This window comes from Helianthus annuus, chromosome 16 (genome assembly GCF_002127325.2).
Source record: "Helianthus annuus cultivar XRQ/B chromosome 16, HanXRQr2.0-SUNRISE, whole genome shotgun sequence".
Lineage (NCBI taxonomy): Eukaryota > Viridiplantae > Streptophyta > Magnoliopsida > Asterales > Asteraceae > Helianthus > Helianthus annuus.
Window position 1 is genome coordinate 83,628,104 of NC_035448.2, and position 25,118 is coordinate 83,653,221.

The window sequence follows — 25,118 nt, forward strand, 5'->3', positions numbered from 1 at the left end:
CTACTGAACCATTTTGCCCGCAACTTCAGCACTAATCGTATTGATACATATATCCTCCAGATTTATACTCTCCACCTGATCCTCTGTACCCAAAAAGTTTGCATAATGAGTAACCAGAGCATCCAATGCACCCTGTCCCTCATAACGGTTTCCATTAACATCCCGAATCGAGTGGATTTTACTTCTGGCATTTCTGCATTTCACCATATTATGAAAAAACTTAGTATTAGAATCACCAGCACATAACCATTCCACCTTTGCTTTTTGCTTAAGAAAACACTCTTCATCATACGCTGCAGTTTGGAATTCCTTCAGGCACTTCGCCTCCCTGTCCCGAAGATCAACATCTAGCGGATTGCTATCAATCAGAGTTTGAATATCATCCAGATTCTTCCTCAATTCAGCAACTCTCTTATGCAAATTACCCTGGTCAAACAGAATTTTACGCATATATGGCTTCAAATCTCTAAGCTTTTTAGTGACCGCAAACATAGTAACCCCATCAACCCGCTTGATCCATTCCCGTTCTACAACTTCCCTGAACTCCGGCTTCGCCGTGATAAAGTTGGCGAATTTAAAAGGTTTGGGCTTGGTCTTTACCGAAGTAGCCATCTTGAGGATGCATGGAGTATGATCCGAAATCCGGAATGGGTGATAAAAAACATAAGCTTCCGGAAACATCTCCAAAAAATTTATATTCCCCATCACACGATCATTTTTTTTAAGTAACCCAACACCATTCTTTGGTTTCTGATTCCACGTGTAATGCAGCCCGTGACCATTAATATCTACCAATTCCGTGTATTGAACACATTCATTGAACTCCTTTGTGACACCTGTGTCACCACAAGCACCAAACAAATGCCAAGTCAATGAAATATTGTGTTTCATACTTGGGATTTGTATATTTATGTGTATCTTTTGCACATATCATTTCTCGTTTAATTCCGAGCTTTAAATCGCTTTCTGGAAAGTTATACGCGCACTGATGCGTAAACGTAATCAGTTTAGCGCGACAAACACACCGGAATAGTGAAATAGGCTTAACATACCTTAAATTACCTTTATATAACTTAGAAATAAGTTTTGGAAGGTTTGGTATGGCGAAAACAAGTTTATTCGATCGCAGGGACTATATGCGTCAAACTGCAAAACTATACCGATTCGTATGGTGTCGAACAGTCCAGAACTTGATCATAAGTTAAACATACCATATATAACCTAAACATGGCTTAGAAATAAGCTTTGATAGGTTCGGTGTGCGAAAACATGCTTATATGATCTTACAGGGACTAAAAGTGTCAAAAACGGCGTAAGTTTGCATTTTCGCGCATATCTTACGTTCTGACCACATCTGAACATCCAAAATTTTTGTACACACTAAAATATTTTTATTTTAGTGATCGGCATGCAAAAATTCCATTCGTCGCTTAATTTGGTTCGTTTTCGCATCCGTTTGAGTTCCGTCGTAATTAACCGAACAACGCGATCGTACGACCAAACGAACCGACATCCGAGATGTTTTCGAGCATGTTTTGAGTCCCCTATACTTTAACTTCATTTTAGAGCCTTAAAATGAGGTTAACGGGGTTTAAACGCATCGAAAAAGGCTTTAAACACGTGCAGGGACCAAAACTGTAATTATTTGAAACTTGCTGAATCAGACACATGGTAGCGTAGCGCGACCATCCCCTGCCTATGCCGTCGCGCTACGCGACGATCACATCTGGGCAGAAAGTCTGTTTTCAGCAACAGTTTGCAAATTCAGGGGCTGTTTGGTAAATTCTTGGTGTGTTAAGCAAGTTTAAGTGGTCACCAAGGCTTTGTACCTGCTTGTGACAATTGGAGGGTCAAGATTTCTTGCTTAATAGCTAAACAAACCACTTGGAATGATCCTAGAGCCTCACCACAACTATAAATAGCATGCCAAACCTCCTCAATTCCTTGCTCATTCATCATTTCTCTCCTTCTCATCTGCTTGGAAGCTCTCTAAGCTGAATTGGGACTTTGTCTTCTTTGTTGAAAAGATAGCAAGGACCCTAAGTGAGCTTCTTTCATTCTTTTATTGGCTTTTTCCTTAATTTGTGCAGAAAGTCAAACGTTTGGCCGACAGTTTGACTTTCGGTTTTCACCATCAATTGGTCAAGTCAAAGTTCAATTGAACTTTGAAACGTGATTGTAATCACGATAGTTATAATCCTTCGTGATTATAGCCGCTGATTACCACGTTAACTAGTTGTAGTGTCGAGTCAAAGTTTCGGTCGAAATGCGTTTTAGCACGCATTTTGCAACGGAACTACTTTAGGGTATCAAAACGCTTTGTTTTGATACCAAATCAGTAGGTTAGACATGTTTTGACATGTTTAACTCGACACTATTAGTTTAGTGCTTGTTTAGGGTCGCAAGGTAAGCGGTCTAAACAACCGCTAAGCCTTTCGAACCCGACCCATTTGGTCGATCTTTAGGATCCGACCAAGCTTAGTTAGTGATCATAGTTGCATAGGGAATAACCACTGAGGTTATACCTTATGATCACATAGGATTGGTTAGTCGTATGCTAGTTAGCTTGTATGCCCATAGGAAATGACCAAAATGCCCTTTTGAAGCTAAAATCCATATTTTGATTATGTGAACATATTTTTGACATATAATCTGAATTAGTAACATGTTTAGGGATAATTGGGCATGTAAGACTTGACATAGCACATAGTTAACCATCCGAACATAAGTTTTACGCAAACGACGCATTATAGTGGCTTATACTACCATAATGGGTCGAAACGGGTCAAAAGCACTTAGGTAAACTTCCAAATCAGAATGTTAGGTCTATTAAATCATGCCATATGAGTTCCAATACTCATTTGATTTATAGAACTTCATTCTATCCTATCTTCCGATTTAGGATCCGATTGTTTAACATAGTGATCCATACTAGGTGCCACTTGATTCCTTGATTTCCCGAGCTTTGTTAGGACACTTAATCAAGGATACTTGCAATCTCAAGTGAGTACATAGTCCCCCTCTTTTACTGTTTTCAATTGTTTTGGGGTGAAACATATATGCCTATCTGTTATTTTCCTGATTTTAAACTATATGATTACACATGCTTAATACATATTCTTTTGACAAATTAAACAATTACCTATGGTTTAAACACTGATTTTCCAAAACTTAATAAACAAATTGTTGGATTGTACCATTTTTATACATTCACCCAGCCGATTGGTAGTATGATATAGCGCTATAGGACTAGACACCCCATTCCTGTTGTATGGAATGTCAGAAACCAAATTTTAACCAAATAGAAATTGCCTTTGTGGTGTTTCTATAGTCTCCAAAGTGTAGTTTGATACACTAAGGCTTGATTGAATACCAAATCACACTCTCTTTGTATATGTTGATATACTACCAAAGTACAGTTTGATGTGCTCTCAAATGTGATCTACCAAAGTATATTTTGATATACTAAGTACAAAATCCAACATGTGTTTTAATATGCTACTTTTACCAAAGCATAGTTTGATATGCTACTGTTTTCCAAAGTATAGTTTGATATACTACCGACTTTGTTATTTCATAAACCAAAGTATAATCTGATATACTACCAAAGCATAGTTGATATGCTATTTTTAAACCAAAGCATAATTGATATGCTATATTCAAACTAAAGTATACATTGATATACTACCGATGTTTTTATCCTTAAACCAAAGTATATTTGAGATATACTACCAAAGCTATTATTTTATTTACTAAAGTATATTTTGATATACTATCCATTTAACTATTTAAAACTAAAGTATACTTTATTATACTATTTGTACATACTTTTCAAAACCAAAGTTTATTTTTGTCTATACTATAAACCCTTTTCCAAAACGACACGTTTTCAGAAACACAACTTTTACATTAGATTCATGGCTATTTTAAAAACATAAAACCTTTTCTCGTATTATCCAAAGCCATGAATCTAATACACAAAACCCTATGTTACTCACAGGCATTTTTATGCTGACGTACCTATTTTCATATATGTTTCAGGTACTGCTATGTGATGATTGTTGATGCACGCTACACATAGGATGGACTTGTGCCTTAGCGACTTTAAAACTGAGAAACAATTATTTGTTTTTACCTGAATTGTACCAAAACATTGAGTTTAATAATTAAATAAAACAAAACTATTTGAACCTGGCTCTGATACCAACTTTTCTGTCACACTATAATCCTTCGTGATTATAGCCGCTGATTACCACGTTAACTAGTTGTAGTGTCGAGTCAAAGTTTCGGTGAAAATGCGTTTTAGCACGCATTTTGCAACGGAACTACTTTAGGGTATCAAAACGCTTTGTTTTGATACCAAATCAGTAGGTTAGACATGTTTTGACATGTTTAACTCGACACTATTAGTTTAGTGCTTGTTTAGGGTCGCAAGGTAAGCGGTCTAAACAACCGCTAAGCCTTTCGAACCTGACCCGTTTGGTCGATCTTTAGGATCCGACCAAGCTTAGTTAGTGATCATAGTTGTATAGGGAATAACCACTGAGGTTATACCTTATGATCACCAGGGATTGGTTAGTCGTATGCTAGTTAGCTTGTATGCCCATAGGAAATGACCAAAATGCCCTTTTGAAGCTAAAATCCGTATTTTGACTATGTGAACATATTTTTGACATATAATCTGAATTAGTAACTTGTTTAGGGATAATTGGGCATGTAAGACTTGACATAGCACATAGTTAACCATCCGAACCTAGTTTTACGCTAACGACGCCTTGTAGTAGCAATCTCAAGTGAGTACATAGTCCCCTCTTTTACTGTTTTCAATTGTTTTGGGGTGAAACATATATGCCTATCTGTTATTTTCCTGATTTTAAACTATATGATTACACATGCTTAATACATATTCTTTTGAGAAATTAAACAATTACCTATGGTTTAAACACTGATTTTCCAAAACTTAATAAACAAATTGTTGGATTGTACCATTATTATACATTCACCCAGCCGATTGGTAGTATGATATAGCGCTATAGGACTAGACACCCCATTCCTGTTGTATGGAATGTCAGAAACCAAATTTTAACCAAATAGAAATTGCCTTTGTGGTGTTTCTATAGTCTCCAAAGTGTAGTTTGATACACTAAGGCATGATTGAATACCAAATCACACTCTTTTTGTATATGTTGATATACTACAAAAGTATAGTTTGATGTACTCTCAAATGTGATCTACCAAAGTATATTTTGATATACTAAGTACAAAATCCAACATATGTTGTAACATACTACTTTGTTAATTACCAAAAGCATAGTTTGATATGCTACTGTTTACCAAAGTATAGTTTGATATACTACCAATCTTGTTATTTTAAACCAAAGTATATTTTGATATACTATCCATGAATCTAATACACAAAACCCTATGTTACTCACAGGCATTTTTATGCTGACGTACCTATTTTCATATATGTTTCAGGTACTGCTATGTGATGATTGTTGATGCACGCTACACATAGGATGGACTTGTGCCTTAGCGACTTTAAAACTGAGAAACAATTATTTGTTTTTACCTGAATTGTACCAAAACATTGAGTTTAATAATTAAATAAAACAAAACTATTTGATCCATGGTTGTGAAACAATGATTCTGTTACAACACTCCCCGACGTTTCCGCCACGTTTTGTTGTTTTACGTGGTCGGGGTGTGACAGAAAAGTTGATACCAACTCTTCTGTCACACCCCGGCCGCGTTAAAACAACAAAACCGCGGCGGAAACGCGGGGAGTGAGGCGACAGAATTATTGTTCCACAACCATGGTAGTTAAAAGTTTTGTTTTATTGAAATATTAGGAAATGTTCATTGTCATTAAACCAAACAAACAAACTACATATTGTTTATAATTGTTTTTAAGTCACTAAGGCCTTGTCCAGATCCTAAGTGAACTCGCTTCCTAGCAAGCAACATCAAGCAATACCACCTGAAACATATGTAAAAATATAAAGTCAGCAAAGAAATGCTGGCGAGTACATAGGTTTTATGGGAGTATCAGATTCATGGCTCGTTTATATGTTGCAGTACCTCGTTAGACTACAAGAGTCAAAATACAAACCTCGTTTTGAAAAGTGTATTGCAACAAAATTAACCAACTCAAATCAAATTGGTTATAGTTTATAAAATCTCGTAGCCATGACTCTTAACTCAAAAATATTTGTTTTAGTATAACAACTTGTAAACATTACGTTAAAACTCGTTAATAAAACTCGTATGGTTTATATTGTTTCGAAAACCTCGTTGTGTGACATCGTTTCAAAATCGTTTCCCCAGTGAACTAAATAATGACACGCAATGTAACATGATAGAAGCACTTATATATAAGATGTACCAGCGGCGTATCTACCATGATTCTATCATACTACACCCGTCCCATTATCTAATCACTACCCAAAACCAATCGTTTAATTCGTTTAACTCATTTCAAATCGTGTATCTCGTTTCAAATCGTTTAACTCGTCCCAAAATCGTATTCGTTTTAATAGTGAAACTACTTTTGGCCGTCTCGTTAACAACATTCAAACCTTCGTGACTCGTCTAACTCGTTTCTCGTTTCGTATTAACAAACCACCAAAGGGTAAGTTAACAATCATCAGGTTCGGTCGTTACCTACATAACCCCCACACATAACCATGGGTGTAGTCTGATAACGGGATTTGTCAGATCCTATGGTACCATAACCTAATACTGGTCGGCTCGGCCAAAGCTAATGAATGTCATTCGTTATGTAATCACAACCAACAAGTCTTGTTCACCTTATTGAAATCGTTATTAGTTTAGTATAAACCATCGTTTTTTTGAAATTATCGTTTAAACCTTGAAATTCGTTTTGTACATATGAATCACCCCAAAACAATTGAAAACAGTAAAATAGGGGAACTATGTACTCACTTGGGATTGCTAATTAGTCTTGAGAATAAGACCAATTTAAGCTCCAAGGGTCACGGAATCAACCGGCACCTAGTATAGGTAACTATGTTAATAAATCGGCTCCTAAATCGGGAGATAGGATAGAATGAGGTTCTATAAATCAAATGAGTAATTGAACTCATATGGTATGATTTAATAGACCCTACATTCTGATTGGAAAGCCTACCTAAGTGCTTTTGACCCGTTTCGACCCATTACGGTAACATAAGTCACTATAATGTGTCGTTAGCGTAAAACTATGTTCGGATGGTTAACTATGTGCTATGTCAAGTCTTACATGCCCAATAAACCCTAAACATGTTACTAAATCAGATTACATGTCAAAAATATGTTCACATAATCAAAATACGGATTTATGCTTCAAAAGGGCATTTTGGTCATTTCCTATGGGCATACAAGCTAACAAGCATATGACTAACCAATCCTATGTGATCATAAGGTATAACCTCAGTGGTTATTACCTATGTAACCATGATCACTAAGTGTGCTTGGTCGGATCCTAAAGATCGACCAAACGGGTCGGGTTCGAAAGTATAAGCGGTTGTTTATGTCACACCCCCAAAATCCACCTGCGGAGTATCACCGCTTGGGAGCGTGACTGACCAGGATCAAGCCACCAATCATATAGAGCAACGTATATAGTTAAAGTAATAGCAATTAAACTAAAACCAAATCCATATGAAAGGTGTTTCCAAAACATAAGTAAGATATCATTGTTTAGCGGAAGCGTATAATCAAAACCCAATATAATTAAGTACGAAATGTCATAAGTGTTTAATAAGGTAATCACGATCCAAGCCCACAACGACCAACTCCTCCCTGTGCAAGCTCCAAGTGTCTAACGACCTGCAAGGCATGTAACAGAGGATCAACAACTAGTTGAGCGAGTTCACAGAAAGTAAATGCATAATAGTAAGTTCGTATGTAACATGTGGCTCTACTGGGCCGATAGTACGTTCTATTGGTGGGGGCTTCCCATGTTGTATAACCACTAGACTATTCGTAACCATATGTGTTCTTCACAATCCGAGAACAGTAGTAAGTATAAGTTCACGTAGGTCTTACGTGAGTATCCTTCACATCCGAGGATAGTAATTAAGTATAAGTATCCTTCACAACCGAGGATAGTAATATGTATAGTATCCTTCACAACCGAGGTTAGTAGTATGTATAAGTATCCTTCACAACCGAGGATAGTAGTAAGTATATGTGTACGTAGATTGCACGTATGTGTCCTGCACAACCGAGGACGATGGTATGGTAGTCTAGTAATAGTGTCAGTACGAATCTATTCAACCTTATTCCTTTGAAACCAATTCCCAAGACCCGGGAATCCCATGCCTTAGTAAGGGTGTGAACTCACCTTGGTTTGCTCGGTATGTTATTGCTTCTAGGGTTTATTAATCTCTAAGTCCGTTACACACGACCTAGGATATATTGCACATGATTCATTCAATTAGGGTTTACAATCCTCGATGTTCAAGCAACGGTGCTCTGTGTGTTTATTGTGTACACGATGATATTACATAAAGTGTCCACACATGCAGGATCATGCAGTTGCAAATCAATGTCATACATTCACATAAGGAGTCATACAGTTATATGCAACAATCACAGTAACATGTAGTAATGTACAGATATCATACAATGAGTAGTATTCAATATCATGCAGTCACAGGTGATGGACAATCATACATCATTCAATAACAACTTGGTTCTGAAAACAAGTTAACATACTCGGACAAAGCATCCTTTACAAGGTCGGACAAGAGGAAGGGCTCCCCTTTCACAAACTCGGACCTTGGTGTTAGTGAAGGTCGGACAACAAGTAGGGGGGGGGGTAAACTCGGACCAAAGGGGATCTTTTATCATCAAGTCGGACTCCATCACCTTGCCAAAAACTCGGATATAGTCCCTTACAAAGAAACTCGGACATAGTTCCTCACAAGGAAACTCGGACATAGTCCCTTAGAAAGAAAGTCGGACCACTTACAATTGTTTATAATGCTCGGGCAATGTTCATGTATAACAATGATCGGACAAGGGATCCTCTATAAACTTCGGACTTCATCATTCATTAAAAAAAACTCGGACAATAAAGGTGCCAAAGAAACTCGGTCTACATGCTTACATTAAAACTCGGACATAACAAAGCCCAAAGGTCGGACTATAGGGTGGCATTAACCTCGGACAACAACATATATATATTAAACCTCGGATTCCCTTATCAACCTTATTAAAGTTCGGACAAGATTAGTTACTAAAAAGGTCGGACCTCTTATTTATATGAATAAACTCGGATCACCACCCTTATTATAAACATCGGACAATCAATTCTTCATCATACTAAAGAGATTCGGACCTTATGCCTGTATCATAACCTCGGATCTAAGTATATATATAACAAAACTCAGACATTTAAATCAAGGTTTCAAAACTCAGACAAAACACATACTCATACGTTCATCGAGATTGTATCAGTTACACTTCTTTCATTCAACAGTTACGTTCTATTGTTCATACAATCAAACCCTAATTACACTGTGTCAGTCTAGTATCATCTCAATCATCACATCAATCATGTATTCTTAATCACCAAACCAATCGATTAAACAACCATTCAGTGTCATTATCATTATAATTAGAATCAAATCAAAATCACAGAACATTATATGGAGAACTAGGGTTTTCAAGAGTTCACAAGAATCAAGAATCGATACAATCAACAATCATTTAGGGTTTACAAGTATTACAATAATTCATAAACAATTACCTTGAACGATTCTAGAGAAAGAGAGGAATCAAGAGTGAATATCTTGGTGATGATGATTGCCAGAGAAAGTGAATGTACGTGCTTTGGTTTTTGTGTGCAAATGATTAGTGTAAGGGGATTAGGGTTAAGTATCTCTAAGATTTCACTAATTACCCTCTATCTCCCTAAGTATCATATTTTACACATGTACACCATCTCATAACAATTTCATAGTTCCACCACCAAGTTTACATATTTGACAAGTTTATCACAATTAACACATAACCATGCACAATCACACAACACACTTCATTGTATCAAAACATACACAATTCCATAGCAACTAATTGTGCAATCAATCAACTAAATAATACAAGAACGTGCAATAAATGCGAAATAGGAATCTTGGAAATTCGAGTTGTCACATTATCCCCAACTTAAAAGAAATTTCGTCCCGAAATTTGGTACGCACTCACTGAGGAAGCTAGGTAAGCTGTATTGTTCACTGGTTTTCCTGGGGTGTCACATCATCCCCCCGTTGATTTGGAATTTCGTCCCGAAATTCCGCAGTAGTAGCTTCAGCCTCAGTAGTGGATGCATTGGTTCCGAATAACTGGGGGTACTTTTCTTTCATTTGGTCTTCGCGTTCCCAGGTGTACTCTGGGCCACGTCGGGAGTTCCAACGAACTCGAACAAGAGGGATTCTCTTGTGTTTGAGGACCTTCACATCCCGGTCCGTGACTTCTACAGGTTCCTCGACGAACTGCAACCGCTCGTCGATAGTGAGTTCTTTGAAAGGAATGATAAGGGTCTCATCTGATAGGCACTTCTTCAGATTCGACACGTGAAAGACATTGTGAACTGCACCAAGTTCAGCTGGTAGGTTCAGTCTGTAGGCTACTGGGCCTATTCTTTCAGTGATTTCGAACGGTCCAACATACCGTGGATTGAGTTTGCCTCGTTTACGAAATCGAACCACACCCTTCCAGGGTGAGACTTTGAGTAGCACTCGATCCCCAACTTGGAATTCGAGCGGTTTTCTGCGTTTGTTTGCGTAAGCTTTCTGACGGTCACGAGCCGCCGCCATGCGTTGTCGTATCTGTGCAATCTTTTCCGTGGCGTCCACTACAATCTCTGGACCCGTGATCTGACTATCCCCCACCTCTGCCCAACAGAGAGGTGACCGGCATTTACGTCCGTACAATGCCTCGAATGGAGCGGCTTGTATGCTGGTGTGATAACTATTATTCTAAGAAAACTCCACCAAAGGGAGGTGCTTTTCCCAGCCGTTGCCGAAATCGATAACACATGCTCGAAGCATGTCTTCAAGAGTCTGGATCGTTCGCTCAGACTGCCCATCCGTCTGAGGGTGATAAGCTGTGCTCATGTCTAAACGGGAGCCAAACGCTTTGTGCATCGCTTGCCACAGCTCTGACGTGAATCGTGCATCCCGATCCGAGATGATGGAGGTGGGCACCCCGTGCCTTGAAACAACTTCTTTAAGATAGATGTCTGCGAGAGTGGAGAACTTATCCGTTTCCTTAATAGCCAGGAAGTGTGCAGACTTGGTGAGTCGGTCCACGATCACCCATATGGTATCATTCCCACGCTGGGATCTAGGTAAGCCCGTAACGAAATCCATGGAAATTTCTTCCCATTTCCACTGTGGTATCCTGGGTTGTTGCAGTAGACCTGCGGGTTTCTGATATTCAACCTTGACTCTCGCACAGGTCAAGCACTTGCCAACATAGGTTGCGATGTGGGCTTTCATACTTGGCCACCAGTATGTAGTTTTGAGATCGTGGTACATTTTATCCGACCCTGGATGTACCGAGTAGCGAGACTTGTGTGCTTCGTCCATCACAAGCTCTCGTAAACCGCAATAAAGTGGGACCCAAATTCGCCCCGTTACATAGTATGCGCCGTCTTCCTTTTGTTCCATTCGTTGCCTTGAGCCGCGTAAAGCTTCAGCTTTGAGGTTTTTGGGTTTCAATGCTTCCATCTGAGCAGTTCGTATCTGTGCAGGAAGACTGGACTGAATAGTAAGCTATAGCGCTCGCACGCGCTTCAGTAAGGTGTCTTTCCGACTAAGGGCGTCAGCCACAACATTGGCTTTGCCTGGATGGTACTTGATAGCGCATTCGTAATCGTTAAGCAGCTCGACCCATCGTCGTTGACGCATATTCAATTCCTTCTGCTTGAAGATATGCTCAAGACTCCTGTGATCGGTGTAAATCGTGCACTTGGTACCGTACAGGTAGTGTCGCCATATCTTAAGCGCAAAAACAACAGCTCCTAGCTCTAAATCGTGCGTCGTGTAGTTCCGTTCATGAACTTTGAGTTGACGAGAAGCGTAGGCAATAACTTTATCCCGCTGCATCAATACACAACCAAGCCCCTGTATCGACGCGTCACAATAGACGACAAAATCATCTGTACCCTCTAGCAATGAGAGAATAGGTGCGCTGCATAATCTATCCTTCAGGTACTGAAAAGCCGTTTCTTGTGTATTACCCCATCTGTAACCGACACCTTTCTGTGTCAGCATAGTAAGCGGCTGCTCGATCTTGGAGAAGTCTTTGATAAACCGCCTGTAGTATCCCGCCAAACCCAAGAATTGGCGTATTTCTGTTGGTGTACGCGGTGCAGGCCAGTTCCGTATCGAATCTACCTTGGATGGATCGACATGAATCCCATCCCTGTTCACCACATGGCCTAAGAAGTGGACTTCTCGAAGCCAGAAGTCACATTTAGAAAACTTTGCGTACAATTGCTCCTTTCGAAGGAGTTCCAAGATAAGACGTAAGTGCTGCTCGTGCTCCTCCTGACTCTTGGAGTAGATCAGAATGTCGTCGATGAAGACAATGACGAACTTGTCAAGGTAAGGTTTGCACACCCTGTTCATAAGATCCATGAAGACTGCAGGCGCGTTCGTAAGCCCGAATGGCATGACAAGAAACTCGTAGTGGCCGTAGCGAGTTCTGAATGCTGTTTTGGAGAGGTCCTCATCCCGGACTCTCAGCTGATGATACCCTGACCTTAAATCAATCTTGGAATAGTAACTCGACCCTTGCAACTGGTCGAATAAGTCGTCAATACGAGGAAGAGGATAACGGTTCTTCACTGTGACTTTGTTCAGTTCGCAGTAATCGATGCACATTCTGAAAGTGCCATCCTTCTTTTTCACGAATAGTACTGGAGCTCCCCAAGGCGAAGAGCTTGGACGAATGAAGCCTTTATCCAAGAGCTCTTGTAGTTGCTTAGACAGTTCTTCCAATTCCGTTGGAGCTAAGCGATACGGTGCACGAGCTATAGGGGCTGCTCCTGGAGCTAGCTCGACTTGGAATTCGACCTGACGATGAGGCGGTAGGCCAGGTAAATCTTCGGGAAACACTTGAGGAAATTCTCGTACAACTGGGATATCCTCTATTCTTTTCTCTTTCGTCGCTGCATCAGTAACTAGTGCCAAGATAGCCGTATGACCCTTTCGTAAACATTTCTGAGCCTTCAGGAAAGAGATGATGCCAACCACTGCACCACTCTTGTCGCCTTGAACTTCGAGAGGTTCCTTACCCGAACGAGGAATACGAATGATTTTCTCCTTACATAGGATCTCTGCCTGCTGCTTAGATAACCAATCCATGCCGATGACGATGTCGAAACTACCCAGAACTATAGGAATAAGGTCGATGGAGAAGGTCTGACCAGCTAAGACAATGCTACAACCCTTAACTATCTGTGTGGCCTCTACACTTTTACTGTTTGCTAACTCTACAACATGCTTGGTGTTTAGGGGTGTTGGTGTACGTTTTAACAATTTACTCATTTTCAAGGACATATAACTCGTATCCGCACCCGAATCAAACAAAACAGTAACATAAATATCGTCGAGAAGAAACTTACCCATAACGACGTTGGGATCATTTCTGGCATCACCCTGCCCCAACACAAACACACGACCCCTTGCTTCATTGCCATTGTTGTTCCCTCCGTTGTTGTTGTTGTTGCCATTTCCCTGATTGTTGTTCTGGTTGTTGTTGTTCTGGTTCCTGTTCAGCTGAGGGCAGTGCCTTTTGAAGTGACCCTCTGCACCGCAATGAAAACACCCTTTGTTGCCCTGCTGCTGATTCTGCTGTGCTTGGGGCTGCTGCTGATTCTGGTTCGCAGGCCGAGGGCTTCTACAATCTTTGGCCTCATGACCCATCTTGAGGCATCTTTGACAGCGACCCTTATTACACTGTCCACTGTGGTGTTTGTTGCAGGTGTTACACTTCGTGAGGTTTCCTCGATATCCTCCCTGTCTGTGGTTGCCTGAGGAGTGCTGACTGGGACTCTGGTAACTGTCTGTCTTTCGTTGCTGAGCTTGTGACTGCACTGAAGCTGGCCCCTTGCTAGAATCCCCATCCCATTTCCTCTTGTTTTCACTGGGAGCAGCAAGTGTAGTAGAAGCAGTAGCGGTAGCAGTAGCGCTGATACGCTTTGGCAGTCTGTTCTGATCCACTGCCTGATCTGTGATGCGGTGAGCGAGGCGCTGAATAGCCTGAATGTTGTCAAGATTAGCCGATGTTACGTGGCTCTGGATTTCTGGCGCCAAACCCTTGAGATACAACTCAATACGCTTGTATGGAGGGTCCACCATGGTTGGACACAGCACAGCCAACTCGTTTGACCTCTTGGTATAAGCCTCGATTTCTGACCCAGTCATCTTCAAATGATAAAACTCATCCTCCAGCTTGTGGATGTCTTCCCGAGTGCAGTATTCACGCTTAATCAATTCCTTGAAGTCATTCCAAGGGGTGGCGTTAGCAGCTGCCAACCCTAGGATCTGCACTTGTGCGTTCCACCAAGTTAACGCGATCCCTTCCAAAGTACCAGTGGCATACTTGGCCCTGCGAGCCTCAGGGCATTCACACATCTCAAACACAGACTCGAGCTTTTCAAACCAGTGGAGGAGTCCAACCGCTCCTTCAGTGCCGCTGAACGTGCTAGGGCGACAATCCATGAAATTCTTGAAAGTGCAGACAGGCTGCTGCGCGTGTTGACCTATTGTGTACGAATAGGACAAAGTTAAATAAGAGAATTAATGTAGGATCTAAAGATCCTACTGTGTCTATACTGCAGGGTATTCTACCTGCTTGAGCAGCTGCAAGTGCCGCAGCAACTTGAGCTTGAACAAGAGCCTCTAGCTGGGCTTGAGTCATGTTAATACGTCCGGCCATTGATCTTCACATCAAAAGCAACATAGGTGAGAGAGGTTCGCGAATAGTGCGATGACAGAAGAGTGTAAGCACATAGGTGTTCTTAAGCAATAACAAGTAGTGAGCAAGGTAATGTAAGCATACTACGAGCAAAGTTCTATGCAAATTCCAGCATGTAGGCAATAAACATAAACCTTATTACCTAGGATGTTGAGTCTTGCACGTGGAGCGAAGCGTCGTTGTGGATCGTTGAGAGCACTGTTCTGGTTATAGTCTGGTTTTAATAAAAACGTTTTCCCATATCAAAACCAAGTTCTCTATAACCAATGGCTCTGATACCAATCTGTCACACCTCCAAAATCCACCTGTGGAGTATCACTGCTTGGGAGCGTGACTGACCAGGATCAAGCCACCAATCATATAGAACAACGTATATAGTTAAAGTAATAGCAATTAAACCAAAACCAAATCCATATGAAAGGTGTTTCCAAAACATAAGTAAGATATCATTGTTTAGCGGAAGCGTATAATCAAAACCCAATATAATTAAGTACGAAATGTCATAAGTGTTTAATAAGGTAATCACGATCCAAGCCCACAACGACCAACTCCTCCCTGTGCAAGCTCCAAGTGTCTAACGACCTGCAAGGCATGTAACAGAGGATCAACAACTAGTTGAGCGAGTTCACAGAAAGTAAATGCATAATAGTAAGTTCGTATGTAACATGTGGCTCTACTGGGCCGATAGTACGTTCTATTGGTGGGGGCTTCCCATGTTGTATAACCACTAGACTATTCGTAACCATATGTGTTCTTCACAATCCGAGAACAGTAGTAAGTATAAGTTCACGTAGGTCTTACGTGAGTATCCTTCACATCCGAGGATAGTAATTAAGTATAAGTATCCTTCACAACCGAGGATAGTAATATGTATAGTATCCTTCACAACCGAGGATAGTAGTATGTATAAGTATCCTTCACAACCGAGGATAGTAGTAAGTATATGTGTACGTAGATTGCACGTATGTGTCCTGCACAACCGAGGACGATGGTATGGTAGTCTAGTAATAGTGTCAGTACGAATCTATTCAACCTTATTCCTTTGAAACCCATTTCCAAGCCCCGGGAATCCCATGCCTTAGTAAGGGTGTGAACTCACCTTGGTTTGCTCGGTATGTTATTGCTTCTAGGGTTTATTAATCTCTAAGTCCGTTACACACGACCTAGGATATATTGCACATGATTCATTCAATTAGGGTTTACAATCCTCGATGTTCAAGCAACGGTGCTCTGTGTGTTTATTGTGTACACGATGATATTACATAAAGTGTCCACACATGCAGGATCATGCAGTTGCAAATCAATGTCATACATTCACATAAGGAGTCATACAGTTATATGCAACAATCACAGTAACATGTAGTAATGTACAGATATCATACAATGAGTAGCATTCAATATCATGCAGTCACAGGTGATGGACAATCATACATCATTCAATAACAACTTGGTTCTGAAAACAAGTTAACATACTCGGACAAAGCATCCTTTACAAGGTCGGACAAGAGGAAGGGCTCCCCTTTCACAAACTCGGACCTTGGTGTTAGTGAAGGTCGGACAACAAGTAGGGGGGGGGGGGGTAAACTCGGACCAAAGGGGATCTTTTATCATCAAGTCGGACTCCATCACCTTGCCAAAAACTCGGACATAGTCCCTTACAAAGAAACTCGGACATAGTTCCTCACAAGGAAACTCGGACATAGTCCCTTAGAAAGAAAGTCGGACCACTTACAATTGTTTATAATGCTCGGGCAATGTTCTTGTATAACAATGATCGGACAAGGGATCCTCTATAAACTTCGGACTTCATCATTCATTAAAAAAAACTCGGACAATAAAGGTGCCAAAGAAACTCGGTCTACATGCTTACATTAAAACTTGCACATAACAAAGCCCAAAGGTCGGACTATAGGGTGGCATTAACCTCGGACAACAACATATATATATTAAACCTCGGATTCCCTTATCAACCTTATTAAAGTTCGGACAAGATTAGTTACTAAAAAGGTCGGACCTCTTATTTATATGAATAAACTCGGATCACCACACTTATTATAAACATCGGACAATCAATTCTTCATCATACTAAAGAGATTCGGACCTTATGCCTGTATCATAACCTCGGATCTAAGTATATATAACAAAACTCAGACATTTAAATCAAGGTTTCAAAACTCAGACAAAACACATACTCATACGTTCATCGAGATTGTATCAGTTACACTTCTTTCATTCAACAGTTACGTTCTATTGTTCATACAATCAAACCCTAATTACACTGTGTCAGTCTAGTATCATCTCAATCATCACATCAATCATCTATTCTTAATCACCAAACCAATCGATTAAACAACCATTCAGTGTCATTATCATTATAATTAGAATCAAATCAAAATCACAGAACATTATATGGAGAACTAGGGTTTTCAAGAGTTCACAAGAATCAAGAATCGATACAATCAACAATCATTTAGGGTTTACAAGTATTACAATAATTCATAAACAATTACCTTGAACGATTCTAGAGAAAGAGAGGAATCAAGAGTGAATATCTTGGTGATGATGATTGCCAGAGAAAGTGAATGTACGTGCTTTGGTTTTTGTGTGCAAATGATTAGTGAAAAGGGATTAGGGTTAAGTATCTCTAAGATTTCACTAATTACCCTCTATCTCCCTAAGTATCATATTTTACACATGTACACCATCTCATAACAATTTCATAGTTCCACCACCAAGTTTACATATTTGACAAGTTTATCACAATTAACACATAACCATGCACAATCACACAACACACTTCATTGTATCAAAACATATACAATTACATAGCAACTAATTGTGCAATCAATCAACTAAATAATACAAGAACGTGCAATAAATGCGAAATAGGAATCTTGGAAATTCGAGTTGTCACAGTTTAGACCGCTTACCTTACGACCCTAAACAAGCACAAACTAATAGTGTCGAGTTAAACATGTCAAAACATGTCTAACCTACTGATTTGGTATCAAAACAAAGTGTTTTGATACCCTAAAGTAGTTCCGAGGCAAAATGCGTGCTAAAACGCATTTTGACCGAAACTTTGACTCGACACTATAACTAGCTAACGTGGTAATCAGCGGCTATAATCACGAAGGATTATAACTATCGTGATTACAATCACGTTTTAAAGTTCAATTGAACTTTGACTTTAACAATTGATGGTCAAAACCGAAAGTCAAACTGTTGGCCAAACTGTTTGACTTTCTACTTAAACATAAAGAACAAACATGAAAGAAGACTTACAAAGGGTCCTAGCTATCTTTTCTACAAAGAATAAAGTTCCAAGCAGATTAGAAAGCTCCCAAATCAGATAAGAGATGAGAAATGAGAGGAATGAGCAAAGAATTGAGGAGTTTGGCCAACTATTTATAGTAGAGCATGAAGAACAAGATCATTCCAAGTGGTTTGTTTAGCCATTAAGCAATGAATCACAACCATACAAGTGTTAGGAGCAGGTGCAAAGCCTTGGAGAGGTGGTAACTTGGCTACCACACAAAGAAATTGCAAGATTGGCCCCTGAATTTACAAACTGATGCTGAAAACATACTTTCTGCCCAGATGTGATCGTCGCGTAGCGCGACGGAATAGGCAGGGGATGGTCGCGCTACGCTACCATGTGTCTGATTCAGCAAAGTTTCAAAAATGACAGAAATGGTCCCTGCACGTGTTTAAGCTTGTTTAGATTAGTGCTTGTTTAGGGTCGCAAGGTAAGCGGTCTAAACAACCGCTTAACCTTTCGAACCCGACCCATTTGGTCGATCTTTAAGATCCGACCAAGCTTAGTTAGTGATCATAGTTGCATAGGGAATAACCACTGAGGTTATACCTTATGATCACATAGGATTGGTTAGTCGTATGCTAGTTAGCTTGTATGCCCATAGGAAATGACCAAAATGCCCTTTTGAAGCTAAAATCCATATTTTGATTATGTGAACATATTTTTGACATATAATCTGAATTAGTAACATGTTTAGGGATAATTGGGCATGTAAGACTTGACATAGCACATAGTTAACCATCCGAACATAAGTTTTACGCAAACTACGCATTATAGTGGCTTATACTACCATAATGGGTCGAAACGGGTCAAAAGCACTTAGGTAAACTTCCAAATCAGAATGTTAGGTCTATTAAATCATGCCATATGAGTTGCAATACTCATTTGATTTATAGAACTTCATTCTATCCTATCTTCCGATTTAGGATCCGATTGTTTAACATAGTGATCCATACTAGGTGCCAATTGATTCCTTGATTTCCCGAGCTTTGTTAGGACACTTAATCAAGGATACTTGCAATCTCAAGTGAGTACATAGTCCCCTCTTTTACTGTTTTCAATTGTTTTGGGGTGAAACATATATGCCTATCTGTTATTTTCCTGATTTTAAACTATATGATTACACATGCTTAATACATATTCTTTTGACAAATTAAACAATTACCTATGGTTTAAACACTGATTTTCCAAAACTTAATAAACAAATTGTTGGATTGTACCATTTTTATACATTCACCCAGCCGATTGGTAGTATGATATAGCGCTATAGGACTAGACACCCCATTCCTGTTGTATGGAATGTCAGAAACCAAATTTTAACCAAATAGAAATTGCCTTCGTGGTATTTCTATAGTCTCCAAAGTGTAGTTTGATACACTAAGGCTTAATTGAATACCAAATCACACTCTCTTTGTATATGTTGATATACTACCAAAGTACAGTTTGATGTGCTCTCAAATGTGATCTACCAAAGTATATTTTGATATACTAAGTACAAAATCCAACATGTGTTTTAATATACTACTTTTACCAAAGCATAGTTTGATATGCTACTGTTTTCCAAAGTATAGTTTGATATACTACCGACTTTGTTATTTCATAAACCAAAGTATAATCTGATATACTACCAAAGCATAGTTGATATGCTATTTTTAAACCAAAGCATAATTGATATGCTATATTCAAACTAAAGTATACATTGATATACTACCGATGCTTTTATCCTTAAACCAAAGTATATTTGAGATATACTACTAAAGCTATTATTTTATTTACTAAAGTATATTTTGATATACTATCCATTTAACTATTTAAAACTAAAGTATACTTTATTATACTATTTGTACAAAAAGTTGTTCCTTCTTTAGGAGTTCGAGAGTCAAACGAAGGTGTTGCTCGTTATCGGCTCGAGACTTGAATAATTAAGAATGTCGTGATTGAACATAATAATGAACTTGTCTAAATAAGGTTTACAGACCCTATTCATTAAGTCCATAAAGATAGCTGGAGCATTTGTCAAACCAAAGGCATGACAGTAAACTCATAGTGTCCATATCTCGTGCGGAATGCAGTTTTGGGAATATCTTCTTCGTATACACGAAGTTGATGATACCCAGAACGCAGGTCGATCTTGGAAAAAATAGGTAGCACCTTGCAGCTGATCAAAGAGATCATCGATTCGAGGTAGGGACTATCGATTCTTGATGGTAAGCTTATCAAGCTCACGAAAATCGACACACATTCGAAAAGATCGTTTAAGGTTTTTAGGGAAGATCACAAGTGATCATGGAAATGACAGAACCACACGAGCAGTTTGTCTTTGTGTTGACATTACAAGGTTGCATCAAACATTCACACAATTGCAGTATTTTAAAATAAAATCACAAATTTTATTTATATAACAACCGCATTGTCTTTAAATGTTAAAAGATAACAACCAAAAGAAATACAAAATACTAATTGTTTATTGCTGCATCATCGATCGCCTCGTTGATGTTAAACACTCGTCCACGAGCGGGATTCACGCTCACGTTCGCGTTCGGATTTGGGTTAACATTCGCATTCGCGTTTACCAATCTCGGGCAATTGTTGCGGAAATGACCCATTTCTCCGCAATTGAAACACGAACCAGGTGGGAATCTCGCAACATTCCCTTGAGCTTGAGCTGGAACCTGGGCAGCCTGATTTTGACCAAAACGACAAGTATTGGCCAAATGCCCAAGCCTACCACACGTAGCACACTGTTTACAGGCCTGTTGGGCAACATGGTGACCATTACATCGAGTGCAGTGAGGTGCGGTACCAGCATATGCTTTCTTCGCAGGAGGTTGAGTTGGTGGGTTCTGAGCAGTTTGATTGGTGACAGCAAAGTTTTGGGAAGCCTTGCGCTTCCTTGACTTTTTCAAAGACTCACCCTGCTGCTTACCCTTACCCTTTTCCTTATCAGAATCAGTTGACTCCTCTTTATCACCCTTGCGGGTGAGTTTACCCTTCCTGACTTGGGACTCAGTCAGGGTAGCAGACAACTCGATTGCTTGACAAACTGTAGTAGGATTAACGCCAGTCAAGATGTCCTGAATGGAGTCGGGTAAACCATCGATATACCTCTCGATTGCCTTATCCAGCGGGGTAACCATCGTGGGACACAACAAACTAAGCTCCTCAAATCGATCCGTATAAACACGGTGTTCTCCCCCGACTTGTTTCAAATCATCAAATTCTCGTTCCAACACTCGAATCTCGTGACGGGGGCAGAACTATCTCATCATGAGAGCTCGGAGCTCTTCCCAAGTTTGTGCTAGTGCCACTTCGGCACCCCTATCACGCATCACTCCGTTCCACCATGTAAGAGCTCGTTTCTCAAACACGCTAGATGCAAACTCAACTTTGCGCGCATTCGGACATTGCACATGTCTGAATGTGCTCTCGATACTCTCAAACCATTGCAGGAGCACGGTTGCTCCTTGTGACCCAGCACTAATCTAAGGATCCTAAAGATCACATCTGGGCAGAAACATTGTTTTCAGCATCAGTTTGATAATTCAAGGACCTTTCTTGCAATTCCTTTGTGTGGTGACCAAGTTAGCACCTCTCCAAGCAAAGTATAGCTGTCAATTACACTTGTATGGTTGTGATTCATTGCTTAATGGCTAAACAAACCACTTGTCATGATCTTGTTGATCACCAACAAGTATAAATAGGCCACTCCATTCACTTGTTCATTGCTCATTCCTTCTTTCTCTCCTTCACATCTGCTTTAGAGCTCTCCTAAGCAGAATTGGGACTTTGTCTTCTTGTTGAAAAGATAGCAAGGACCCTTATTGAGCTTCTTTCATTCTTTTATTGGCTTTTTCCTTAATTTGTGCAGAAAGTCACACGTTTGGCCGACAGTTTGACTTTCGGTTTTGACCATCAATTGGTCAAGTCAAAGTTCAATTGAACTTTGAAACGTGATTGTAATCACGATAGTTATAATCCTTCGTGATTATAGCCGCTGATTACCACGTTAACTAGTTGTAGTGTCGAGTCAAAGTTTCGGTCAAAATGCGTTTTAGCACGCATTTTACAACGGAACTACTTTAGGGTATCAAAACGCTTTGTTTTGATACCAAATCAGTAGGTTAGACATGTTTTGACATGTTTAACTCGACACTATTAGTTTAGTGCTTGTTTAGGGTCGCAAGGTAAGCAGTCTAAACAACCGCTAAGCCTTTCGAACCCGACCCATTTAGTCGATCTTTAGGATCCGACCAAGCTTAGTTAGTGATCATAGTTGCATAGGGAATAACCACTGAGGTTATACCTTATGATCACATAGGATTGGTTAGTCGTATGCTAGTTAGCTTGTATGCCCATAGGAAATGACCAAAATGCCCTTTTGAAGCTAAAATCCATATTTTGATTATGTGAACATATTTTTGACATATAATCTGAATTAGTAACATGTTTAGGGATAATTGGGCATGTAAGACTTGACATAGCACATAGTTAACCATCCGAACATAAGTTTTACGCAAACGACGCATTATAGTGGCTTATACTACCATAATGGGTCGAAACGGGTCAAAAGCACTTAGGTAAACTTCCAAATCAGAATGTTAGGTCTATTAAATCATGCCATATGAGTTGCAATACTCATTTGATTTATAGAACTTCATTCTATCCTATCTTCCAATTTAGGATCCGATTGTTTAACATAGTGATCCATACTAGGTGCCACTTGATTCCTTGATTTCCCGAGCTTTGTTAGGACACTTAATCAAGGATACTTGCAATCTCAAGTGAGTATATAGTCCCCTCTTTTACTGTTTTCAATTGTTTTGGGGTGAAACATATATGCCTATCTGTTATTTTCCTGATTTTAAACTACAGGATTATACATGCTTATTACATATTCTTTGACAAATTAAACAATTACCTATGGTTTAAACACTGATTTTCCAAAACTTATAAAACTATTTGTTGGATTGTACCATTTTTATACATTCACCCAGCCGATTGGTAGTATGATATACCGCTATAGGACTAGACACCCCATTCCTGTTGTATGGAATGTCAGAAACCAAATTTTAACCAAATAGAAATTGCCTTCGTGGTATTTCTATAGTCTCCAAAGTGTAGTTTGATACACTAAGGCTTGAATGAATACCAAATCACACTTTCTTTGTATATGTTGATATACTACAAAAGTACAGTCTGATGTACTCTCAAATGTGATCTACCAAAGTATATTTTGATATACTAAGTACAAAATCCAACATGTGTTTTAATATACTACTTTTACCAAAGCATAGTTTGATATGCTACTGTTTTCCAAAGTATAGTTTGATATACTACCGACTTTGTTATTTCATAAACCAAAGTATAATCTGATATACTACCAAAGCATAGTTGATAAGCTATTTTTTTAAACCAAAGCATAATTGATATGCTATATTCATACCAAAGTATAAATTGATATACTACCGATGCTTTTATCCTTAAACCAAAGTATATTTGAGATATACTACCAAAGCTATTATTTTATTTACTAAAGTATATTTTGATATACTATCTGTTGATGCAACAAACACAGGACCAAGGATGGTAGCTAAGTTGGTTAGGCAAAAGGGCTGAAGGGTTCAGTTTTGCCTAACGCAGGTCGCGGGGTCCCCCCACGTTTGCAAAACGTGGAAGGAGGTTCACTAGTATGTAATTGTTATTTACTTTGAAGTTCCTTCTTCGAGGCAAGCTCGAATCCAGAAAAGAAAGCAAATAGAATGAGTGTGTGTTGAATGTGATGAAGAGTAACTTGGAAGTGATCAAGTACTCTTTGAATGACCAGAGATTAAGGAATCTCTGTGTTTCGGAATGTCCCAGAAGTGAAAATGAGCTGTCTTCTTATAGGGGAGGACATCTCCTAAAATGGCATATACAAGACTAGCAAAACCTGTTTGCAATGGAGGGTTTCCCCTTTTGGGGTTGAAGGCTTTGGACCCCTGGTTAATAGAGTGTACTTGTGCAGACCTGCTCTGAGTTTGTGGGCGTGAGTTGGTGAGGTGAGTCCTCAGATGTGACTGATTACTGTTCCTTGCTTTTTACAGCTTTTCATCCGATGAACCCTTCAACCTTTTAAGCTCTTGCATATTAGTCATTTTATTTGACCTTGGGTTACCCCCGTCGTCAGCCCCCCAAGTCAGAGGTTTTTAGGGTAGTATGCTCAAAGACTTCTGACTTTTATGCATATGTTTTAAAGGTTTCATGGTTTCGTTGCTTGGAGGCTTGAAAGGCTTGAGGCAGTTACTTTTTGAATTTTGAATTTTAAACGATTGACAGTCGATTTGATTGACGTGTATCATGCGGCGGTTTTGCAGGAACCATTTATTTACCTTTATTACCCCTGCTTTAAAATCATATTTATTTTATACTTGTAAAACTTCTTCATTTTACTCACAATCATTCCAAGTTTCTTCCTTCAGGTTAGTTTTCTTCTCCATTTTCGTTTTTACTTTCTTCAAAAATGGGTGCTCTTAAAGATTTAGCAAAGTCATTCTCTCGAATGACACAAGAGGAAGTAGACTTGTTTTGTTTGGAGTATGGTATTGATAAAAAATTTAACCCGACTGCCCCTGCTTGCATGTGCCTGTTGACAAACCAAACCCTGGTTCGATTGCATTGTATTGTCGTCATTTTCAGTGGTCTAATCTGCGTTACCCTTTTTCGTTTTTCGTTTTGAACTTGCTTGAGTATTATCGCGTTTCTTTTGGGCAAGTTCATCCAAAGGGATGGCTAGGGTTTTGCACTTTGAAATGTTGTGTCGTGCTCT

The 25,118-nt window shown here is 39.4% G+C and overlaps 1 protein-coding gene across 1 annotated transcript; it reads right to left on the bottom strand.

The window, feature by feature from the left end:
- LOC118488210 lies at positions 1-24,789 on the bottom strand. Its single transcript, XM_035985445.1, has 2 exons — positions 24,747-24,789; positions 1-836 (listed from the first exon to the last, which is right to left on the bottom strand). The coding sequence occupies exons 1-2, from the start codon at positions 24,787-24,789 to the stop codon at positions 1-3; spliced, it is 879 nt and encodes a 292-aa protein (XP_035841338.1).
- Positions 24,790-25,118: the final 329 nt, after the last annotated feature.

Bases quoted from the DNA above. Each gene is read 5' to 3' on its own strand.
- LOC118488210 (XM_035985445.1), bottom strand. From the start codon at position 24,789: ATGGAGAAGAAAACTAACCTGAAGGAAGAAACTTGGAATGATT. The intron at 837-24,746 runs GTGAGTAAAATG...GTGGTGACACAG, and splicing joins GGAAGAAACTTGGAATGATT to GTGTCACAAAGGAGTTCAAT.